Below are 10657 nucleotides of genomic sequence, written 5' to 3' on the forward strand. Positions count from 1 at the left end.
TCTACTTTTCCATGTGAATGGCTGTGACTTTTGAAAGAATTCCTTTCATTATAATTTATATAAATTCAAATCCAGGACCATGAGGGCCAAAGAAAGGAGGGACAGCCAGGCAGGAATACAACTTTTCATAAAATATTTATATTTTCTCTACCTTTCAATATTTTCAATACATATCTTAATAAATGACATACAACTCATTCAATAAGTCAATTTTCAATTCTTTTATTTTCAGTATTTACCATTCTACAATCACTTTTCTCTTTTATAAGACAATTTGGAGCAATTTAGGAAACAAAATTATATACACAGAGGAAATTAGATTTCAAAAAAATAGATTACTACTTGCAAGACCCATATAATTGTACTCCTCCAAATATAGTTATACATTACACTGAGCCATAGCTTATGAGAAATTAGTATAAATATCTGAACACAAAAAACCTTCGGCTATAAATACATAAAATAGAGCTTAACTTCAATATGATGCTTAAACAAAGCAAACTATGATGCAATATGAATCAACTTCATCAACTGGACCAGTCCAATAAGGCGTGAATCAGGTAAGAGCTAAATGATGCGCTGGTGAAACCTCCAATTCCACCCAGGTTCTTTTTGTTCTTGGGCTGTGTCCAATTTCATTCTGAAAGTGCATACATTTTTACATCTTCTTGACTTTTTGACTATAAAGAGAAAAAGAGGAAAAGTGTAAGCCCAAACATGGTGAGCAGCATGAGGAAATTGCTTTGGGACCTAAGGGTTGCTCCGAAGGCCCTTAATCTCATCTCAGAATGAAAAACACCTCAGAGTCCATGAGGAGGCCAAGGTGAGAAAGGAGGGACTCTGCTCCCTTGCATAACTAAGTAATTGTAGAAATTCAATATGAGCAGTTGCCTTTTTTTCTCAAGTTCAGTATTTACAGAACATTGATATTAGTGCTTCCTCCTGATAAAATATTACTTTTATCATCAATGTACATCAGAACCACTGATCTCTTTAATAAACATTAATAATCTCTTTAATAAACATTTTTTTAATGAACAACTAAAGGTCCAGTATTTTTGTAAATTATATAAATAAGAAAGAGGCAAGCAGCTGGTACCTGTCAATGTACAAAGGAACCTAATGCACCCTAGGAAAAATCAATACATTGAAGTATGATGATTCATAAGTAGAAAAATACATTCTCTGTCTTTATGGTCCAACCCAAATTCTGACTTTAAAAATTCCACATCCCTGAGGCTAAACAACGCCAGCGAGCCTGGGATCCGCTACTCTGTACACACATCTTTCTCTGCCACTCAGTGATCCGTACCTGAGAACAAGCACGGCCCTCTTCACCCAACCCTTCTTCGGGTCCGCACACACAGATAGTCTCTTCTTTGTATGAAAGCTGAAAGAGCAGAAAATTTGATTTGCATTTAACAATTTTAAATGCTTTTTGACAGAGTATGCAATGGAAATTTCACATTCCAGTTGATTACATACAAACATTTTAGCTAATGAGGTAAAATGAAAAAAAAAAAATGCTTAAGATATATCTTGATGTGAGAAATAAAGGTGATTTTCCGTGACATTATCTGCAGTGTAAGATGACTTTACAGTGGTGTCAAGATAAAGTCCTAGAATTGTTGTTTAATTTTGCTTCTGAGGCTTATAAGAAATAAATTATGTATCTGATCAACAACATATCACTCTAAAATGTACTATTCTATATAAGTAGGGAATACTATGCATGACAGTATAATTAGCCTGAGATTTCACTTACAACCCCAACCATTTTTGCTAAAAGATACTCATTTCAAAACATGTATTCTGTATATTCCTGAGACAGTATTTTAATACCCTGTAAGATAATCTTAGAAAGTGATTTCTACTCTTAGGATTTCTTTTTTCAAATGCCTAAGCTTTTGCCTTATTTCAGTATTATTTAAAAGGACCTTCGAAGTAGATATTTGCTACTTAAACAAGCTGTCTTCTCATGTTATTTCTGAATGATATTCCAAAAACATTATACCTGAAAAATTCCCAGATATTTAGTAACTTACATGATTGCATCAATGTCACAAGCTTCACTGGCCAGCTGCTGTGTGAAGCCCACAATAAGTTTGGGGCTAAGCACGTGTCTTGTGTATCTGAGACAACAGTCAAAGCTGCTTGCTGCTAAGAGAGAAATGAAAAGTATTGAGTCACAAGAATGAACTTCTCCTGTGATTGGTGAGACGGAACTATGTCAAGCTGTAAAAAAGTAATGACTCTGGTTTATATGCTCAAGAGTCTATTCTATGGAATAGTTTAATTTCTTTGAGGCCCTGTCTTGCTCTTTGAGATCAAATTCAACAGAGGCTCTAGTTCTTTAAAAAAAAAAAAAAAAGGTATGCTGGGAAATTTTGATTCAACAACACATTTTTTAAAACGCATGACTTCTCAGTAGTACAACATCATTAGTAATACATACAAACTGATAATGCTTTATTTAGGTTCATTATACTCATTCAAGAATATGGGAACCTTTTACACAAGGCAAAAAGAACCTAATAGATAAATCTTAAAACTTCTAAAACTTAGTAAATTGGCATGTTTTAATCTACTGTTTTTCTGAATATTAAAAAGTAGGATTAAAAGGAAAATTTGTTTTTCCAGGAGCTACAGCTAATGTACTTTGCAACTGCAATATTTAGTGATAATTTTCAACTTTGTTCATGCAAGTTCAGCATGTGCATTTTCAGGCATGCACCTAAGTGATGCATCCTTAGTAATAAAACAACACTTGGACACTCCCCTGAGTTAAACTATAACCTGCATTCAGCTGAGGATTAAATGTTAGCTCCAAGTTGACAAGCCATGTCCCCAAGGCTTCTTGGGGAGAGCGAAGCCAGGTGTTGCAATCCGTTCCTAAGGCACATGTTTTGAACTTCACTCACATTACTGAGTTGGGAAGTGAAAAGGTTGAAGAAGTAGAAGTGTTTCCTACATTTCAGGACCTTATATACTGGTGATTTAACACAATTCCCATTACTCCTAGAACCAGCACTTTGACCTTGCCCTGAAAGGGACCTTAGAAATCTCGGCACTCCCTAGACGTCTGCAGACTGACAGTTTAGAGGAAGCCCGCTTGGCAGCAGTAACCTTGTTCTCTTTCACACCTGAAAGAGCTGGCAATCTTCATCACTCCCTCCTGGATTCTTCCTAACAGGCTTCCATCCCTTAGGGTCCCAAGATGAGCCCATGGCTTAGAGAAAAAGCAAAAAACGGTCCAGCCTCCTGGGCCACAGAGAGGGCAGCGCTTACCTTCTGACTGCCTGCAGAGGTGGAGCAGCAGCACTGACATCAGAGCAGCCAGGAGCAAACTCTTGCCACTGCACCCCATTTTCAGCTGGAAGAACAGTTCTACTCAGTGCTGGGTACCAGTGCCCTGAGAGTGCTCTTCTGCCCTCACAGCAAGCAGGATGGCTCTACTTATAGTAAAATTTTGGGAATGTACACAAGGAGGCGTGTCCTCACTCGGGTTTTCCCCATTGAAAAACCAGCCTTATCATGTCGTCATAAAGAAAACCCACAGGAAAACTTCCTGCCTTTCCCTAAGGTTGAGAAGCAATAAAACTCAGGAAGGGGGCAGGGAAGTTTACCAAGGAGAAAATCTTGTTAAATCCTTTGGATTTACAAAGGCAAAAAGAAATGGCTCCTAGCCAGTTTTAATTTAATCTCTTTTGTCTCAGAAAATAGAGGAACAGTGATATAGGGGTCATCTTCTGACCAGAACATTCCAGGATTCCTCTCATTACACACAATTTCCTTTCCAGAACCAGGCATAGAGGAAAAGAATGGGGAATGGTGAAGCAAGAATTTGCAACTGCACTTGATGCTTAAAATGCACAAAGAAGATTTCTAGACCAGCACTCAAGTCAAGTAATAACACAGTATGGTAACAGGGTTCCAACTTTTCATAGAAAAACATCAGCACTTGGGTAAGAATCAAGCCTCAGCTTCTTGTTGATTTGATGTCCATACTTCTAAGAAATTTTTACATGTATTTGACTCCAAGCAATACTGCAACCTGGTAAATAATCATCACCTGCCTTTCATTTTTATGACAGTGTACCTAACAATACAAACCTTCAGCAAAGTGGGCAAAAACTCATCTGTGATAGCTAATCAGAAAAAAAACTAATGATAATAATAATGATCTTAATGTACCTGGAATGCCTAATCTAAAGTGATGTGCTAAGAACTGTCCCCAGTCACAAATAAACTGAAAGTAAAAAAATAAAAAATGATATACCATGAAAATTATAAAGGAAAGAAAATTGAAGTTGCTGCACCTATATCAGAAAAAACAGATTTAAAAAACTTTCTGCAAATAATAATGGACTTTCAAAATGATAAAGGATCAATCCATCTGAAAGATATAAAAATTATAACCATGAATACACCTAATAATAACACCTCAAAACGTATGAAGCAAAAACTGAATGAACTGAAGGAACAGACAACTTTGAGACTTCCACACCACACTTTCAATAACTAATAGAAGAGCTAGACTGAAAACTCACAAGACAATGAGGAATGATCGTACAAAAGAATAAAATCTAACAGGCTTCTCTAGAACATTCTATCCAGCAACAATAGAAGAAGCCTTCTTCTCAAGTAAACATGGAAAATTCTCCAGCTAAATCATATGACAGACCATAGAACAAGTCTCAAAAATATAAAAGGATTGAAATAATATAAAGTATGTTTTCAAATTACAATGAAAAATCAGAACGGCCAGTGTGGTGGCCCTTGCCTATAATCCCAGCACTCAGGAGGTTGAGGCAGGAAAATTGCTGTGAGTTCAAGACCAGCCTGCATTACAAAGTAAATGCAAAGCCAGCCTGAAATGCATAGCGACCCCTTGTCTCCAAAAGACAAAAAAACAAAATGTTTTTAAAAAGAAATTAAATCAGAAGTCAGTAGCAGAGGAAATTTAAGGAACTCACAAATTGTGAATTTAATATTATTCTTAAATAATCAATATGTGGAAAAAGCAATCACTAGAAAAAGTATAAAATACTTTGAAATGAGTGAAGATAAAAATATAGTATCCTAAAAGCTATGGGGTGCCGCAGTAAAAGCAGTGGTCAAAGAAAAATTATAAACATCTGTATTTTTAAAAAAGAAAGATCGCAAAGCAACAACCCTTTAAGAAACTGGGAAAAAGTACGGCAAATACATGCAAAAGAGAGAAAATAATGATGACTAGAGTAAGACTGAATAAAATAAGAACAGCAAAACAATAGAGAAAATTAATAGAACCAAAAAGTGATTCTTAAGACAATCAACTAAATTGTTTTAATACACTAACCAAAAAAGAAAAAAAAAAAAAACTAAGGAATGTAAGAGAATGTATCACTACTGATATTACAGAAATGTTATTAAAAAAAGAAATGCTATGAACAGCTATGCCAACAAATTAGTTAGAAAAAAGATACAAGTTATTAAAGATGACTCAAAAAGAAAATAAAAATTTCAATAGTCCTATGACGAATAAAAATATTACACTGATAACTAAAATTTTTCCACAAAGAAAATCCTAAACCAAACTATTTCACTGGTAAATTCTATCAAACACTTAAAGAACTGACACCAAACTTTTCCAAAAACAAAGAAGGAAAACTTTCCAAATCATTCTATGAATATAGTATTATAACAATATTCAAATAAAAAAGGCATTAAATAAAAATAAAACACAAATAAAACTACAGGCCAATATTGTTACAAATACAAAATCCTTGACAAAATATCTGTAAATTGAATCCAATGGCAAATTTAAAAAAGATCATTCACCATAAATATATGGAAATAATTCTAGGAAATTAAATATATGAATAGAATAAAACAAGAAAACCATATGAAAAAAATTTGGCAAAACTCCAAAGCTTCTTACGATAAAAAAGTTCAGCAAACTAGGAACAGTAGAGCACTTCCTCAACCTGATAGAGGAAATCTATGAAAATCCCACAGTTAATATCACATTTAATGTTGATTTAATGCTTCCCCTAGAGACCAGGAAAAAGACAAAGATATCTGCTTTGGGGCTGAAGATATATAGCTCAGTGGCACAGTGCCTGTGAACTCATAGGTTTGATTCCCAGTACCAAAAAAAAAAAGATAAATGCTTTTATCACTTCTATTTAACATTGTATTGGTTGTTTTAGCAAGGGCTGTTTTGCAACAAACACAGAAAGAGAAAGGTATTCAGATTGTAAAAGAAATGGTAACTATATAAACACACAGATGAGAGCTTATAAATAAAAAACATTCTAAACAATTCATTTTAAAACAGAACAGGGCTGAGGATGTGACTCAGGTAAAACACTTGCCTACCCCTGGTATTAGAGGAAAAAAAAGAATAAAGGTAAAATTCAAGATCAATGTACCAAAAGCAATTATATACCTACGTAGAATCAATAAGCACTCTGAAAATAAAATTAAGAAAATAATTACCTTTGCAATGGCATAAAAAAGAACAACATATTCAGGTATAAACGTAAGAAAAAGGGTCAAAATGTAACTAAAAATTATAAAACGTTTGAAAATTAAAGAAGACTTAAATATTTGGAAAGCTATCCCATGTTCAAGGACTAAAAGATTTAATGTTATGTTGGTGATATTCCTTAAACTAATTTACAAATTCAACACAATTCCTATTGTCTCAGCTGGCTTCCTTTGTAAAAATAGAAAGACTAGTATTCAAATGCATATGAAATATTAAGTGATCCTGAATAGCCGAAACAATCTTGAAAGAAAAAAGCTGGAGGATTCAAGTTCCTTGCCAAAACTCTACAAAACTACACTCACTGAGCCATGTAATACCAGAAAAAGCATAAATATAAAGATCAATGACCTAGAATGAGAGTCCAGAAATTAATTCTCATGTATTTGGTCAACTGATTTTTGCATAAATTGACAATGACATTCCACGGGAGAAAGAATAGTTTTTTCAACGAATAATGCTGAAACTACTTAATAGTTACATGAAAAATAGAGTAAACCCTTAACTCACACCATACACAAAAAATTGACTCTAAGTTGATCACAGAGATAAACATGAGTTTAAACTAGAGAAAAACAGAAAATTGATTCTTCATGACCTTGAACTAAGAAATGATTTTATGCACAAAACAACAAAAGCTCAAATAACAGAATAGGAAATAAACTGGACCATAACAAACTTGTGCTTCATGGGGTAATGTAAACAATGTGGAAAAACAATACATAGAAAACAAGAAAAGACTGGCAAATTATGTATCTAATAAGGTGCTTTTAGATGTATCCAGAATATATAAAAACTCTTACAGTTAAATAATTAGTAACCCAATTTAAAGATGAACAAAATGTTGAGTAGACATTTCCTCAGGAAGAAAAGTCATTCAAATGTCCAAAATGCACATGCACAGGCAAAAGATGCTCAGTAATATTAGTCATTCAGAAGACATAAATTAGAACTATTGTGTCATACCATTTCAAACCCACTGGAATGGCTATAATCAAAAAGATAATAAGTGATGTAGAGAAATCAGAGCACTCACATATTTTTGCTTGGAATGAAAAACAGTGCAGACATTCTGAAAAACAATTTGACATTTCTTCAAATGTTTAATCATAGAGTTGCAGTATGACTCAGCCATTCCACACCTAAACATACACCCGAGAGAATGAAAATACATCCCTACAAAAGCTGATACATGAATGTCTATAACTATGCATAGTATTTGTAAGAGCCAAGAAATAGATACAAAGGGCAGGAAACATCACAGACCCTGACTTGAAATTATATCACAAAGCTACTGTGATAAAATCAGCATGGTATTGACAAAATAACAGACCTGGGGTCCAGTGTAACAGATTAGAAGACACAGACACAACTACAAACACATTCAGCTACTTTATCTTTGACAAAGGAACCAAACATGTTCGCTGGAAGAAAGACAGCCTGTTTGTTAAAGGATGCTGGAAAAACTGGCTCTCTACATGCTGAAAACTAAAACTATATTCATGTCTATCACCATGCACTAAACTAAATTCTAAATGGATCAAGGATCTAAATTAAAATGCAAACACTAAATCTAGTAGAAGAAAAGGTAGGCAGAAATCTTGAAGATACACGTGTAGGTAGAGAGTTCATGAACAAAACCAGAACTACACAGGAAGTACTTTAAGGAATCAACAACTGGGATCTCATCTTATTAAAAAGCTTTCACACATTAAAAGAAATTACCAACAGAGTGAAAAGACAGCCCACTAAATGGGAAAAAAATTTAGCCAATTGTCTCTCAGACAAAGTACTTCTATCTAAAACATATAAAGAGTTGAGAAAAATCAGAGCATCCCAAAATTTAAAACCCAATCCAAAAATGGGCATGAATATACAATTCTCAAAATGAAAAAAAATACAAATGTCAAATAAATATATGAAAAAATGTTCAACATCACCAGTTGTTTGAGAAATGCAAATTAAAACAACACTGAGATTCTATCTCACCCCAGAAAGAATGGCTATCATCAAGAAATCAACCAGTAACAAATGCTGGAGAGAGCTGTGGGGAAAAAGAAACCCTTCTCCACGGTTGTGGGAGGGGCAGACTGGTGCAACCACTGTGGAAACTGTGGAGATTTCTCAAAAAACTAGGATTAGAGGTCTCATTTGACTCAGCTGCCCCCCTTCTGGGTATTTTCCTAGAATAATTAAAAACCTCATACCACAGGGATATATGTGCACCCATGTTTATAGCAGCACAATTTGAATAGATAAATCTTGGAAACAACCCAAGTACTCATCAGCTGAGGCAGCCATAAAGAAGGCTAAACTTGAGACTTGGGTAAATAGATGAATTTGAGATCATACTCATACGTGAAATAAATCAGACTCACTTGTGTAAACATTGTGTTGGCTCCCTTGTGTGAGAAGTTGAAAGAGTAAGTAAGGTCTAAAGTGTACACTAGATATTGTGAAATGGGAAGAAATTGTTCACAAGGAAAAAGGAGCTAGGATGGGGAAAGAGTAAAGGACAGTAGGGAAAAGGAAAAAATTCAAATCAGTTATACTATTAGTGTCTCTTACATCATCAAAAAGGAAAGCTTGTGCTACTATCAATCAGAAAAATTTTTATGTCATGTCTTATACCCTGAATGTACTTCAATGGTAACAACATATAATGTATTAACTATTGTTAGTCTATCATTTTGTTATGAAATTTTATTCTACCCTTTTTCCATCCAACAAAAAAATAGATACAAATCAAATAACAACTGATGAAAAGGTAAATAAAAGGTGACAAGTTTACATGATTAAATATTACCGGTAACAAAAATTAATGAAATATGGTAGAAATTACAAAATAAATAAACATTGAAAACATCATACTAAAAGAAAAAAGTTACACACAGGTCACATGTAGTCTGATTCGATTTTCATGATGTGTTCAGCACTGGGAAGTCTGTAAAGATCAGAAATGAGATGGTCATTGCCAAGGGTCAGACTGGAGTGCGGAGGGAAGGACAGGCAAGCAGAGCAATGTGTGGGTTTTTATCTAAAAATAGAGATTGATGATGGTTGCACAGCCATCATTAATCTTATGATATGTCCATTAAATCTCAATAAAGTTGATAAAGACATCATAAAACAAACTCTCCCTCTACCTCCTTCTAACCACCAACCTCAGCCTGCAGATCCCCTTTTCTTTCTGTCTTAATTTCTTTTTCTTTCTTTCTTTCTTTCTTTCTTTCTTTCTTTCTTTCTTTCTTTCTTTCACTCCTTCTTTCTTCCTTCTAATCTTGGCTTCCTGGATCTCACCTTCTAACCCTGGCTTCTCTCCTTTCCTCCTCCTAATCTATTTTCTTCCCCCTTAATGGCCACTAAAGTATGACATTTTGGTAATTTGCTATGGCTTGAAATTGTGTTTTTCTCTGATGGATGCGATAGATGTGTCATTCCGTATTTGTCACTTGAAAGCTTTATAAAATGTGATCCTGAGTGGCCTTTTGTACATCTGGCTGGTTGGTTGGTCGGCTTTTCTTTGAGGGCTTGGCTGGGTGTCAGTCAGTGAATATGCTGATAGGAAGGTTAACACGGTGAAATTATTTCCAAAGCAACTTATTAAAATATTATTCATTACACTGGAACTTGCTAACCATTCTTTTCAAATATCTCAGATTCCTAGTAATTCCTAATTCCTGGATGGAATAGAGTCTCAGTGTCTTACTCTTTTTCTTTTTTTCCGCAAAAAAGATTTACGTGATTCTTTTGTGGAAGCCATTCAGTGGTATGCACAGACAGCTAGAACGTGTTTGAATTCAATACAGCTACAATAGCAGTTACCACACATAAATATCTATAAAACACAGCAATACGGGTTACACACCGTACTCATAGTCTATGAAACACTAACACAGAAAGGTGTCAGCCAAGTGTGAGCATCTAGCAGTTGCTCAGCTCCCTTCTGTTCCTGTGCTAGACGGATATTACAGCTTGTCATGCTTCTTACAATGAGTGCCACCAAAAAGTGCCCTGGTGGAGCTCCTTAAGTTCTTGGCAGGTAGGGGTAGTTCCCTTTTAAACAGCATTTAGTAGGTCAGGCACGATGGTGATCCCAGCACTCAGGAGGCTGAGCAGGAGAAT

At 34.8% G+C, this 10657-nt stretch overlaps 1 protein-coding gene across 2 annotated transcripts; it reads right to left on the reverse strand.

The window, feature by feature from the left end:
* Positions 1 to 206: 206 nt before the first annotated feature.
* On the reverse strand, positions 207 to 3435 carry Ccl20 (C-C motif chemokine ligand 20). 2 transcript variants are annotated; one of them, XM_013157338.3, is made up of 4 exons: positions 3289 to 3435; positions 2046 to 2157; positions 1313 to 1390; positions 207 to 680 (listed from the first exon to the last, which is right to left on the reverse strand). In XM_013157338.3, exons 1-4 carry the CDS (start codon positions 3365 to 3367, stop codon positions 659 to 661), a joined length of 291 nt encoding a protein of 96 aa, XP_013012792.1. In that variant the 5' UTR covers positions 3368 to 3435; the 3' UTR covers positions 207 to 658. The 2 variants fall into 2 exon arrangements, with proteins under 2 accessions (XP_013012792.1, XP_003474657.1); XM_003474609.4 differs by having other exon boundaries at positions 2046 to 2160.
* Between the last annotated feature and the right edge of the window lie 7222 nt (positions 3436 to 10657).

This window comes from Cavia porcellus, unplaced genomic scaffold (assembly GCF_034190915.1).
Source record: "Cavia porcellus strain 051 isolate PalLab524CR breed Dunkin Hartley unplaced genomic scaffold, mCavPor4.1 scaffold_26, whole genome shotgun sequence".
NCBI classification, from domain to species: Eukaryota; Metazoa; Chordata; class Mammalia; order Rodentia; family Caviidae; genus Cavia; species Cavia porcellus.

Excerpts from the sequence above, each read along its gene's own strand:
- Ccl20 (XM_003474609.4), bottom strand. The coding sequence starts at position 3,367 with ATGGGGTGCAGTGGCAAGAGTTTGCTCCTGGCTGCTCTGATGTCAGTG. Across the intron at positions 2,161-3,288 it reads CCTCTGCAGGCAGTCAGAAG|CAGCAAGCAGCTTTGACTGT; the intron begins GTAAGCGCTGCC and ends TTTCTCTCTTAG. Across the intron at positions 681-1,312 it reads AGGGCCGTGCTTGTTCTCAG|TCAAAAAGTCAAGAAGATGT; the intron begins GTACGGATCACT and ends TTCTCTTTATAG.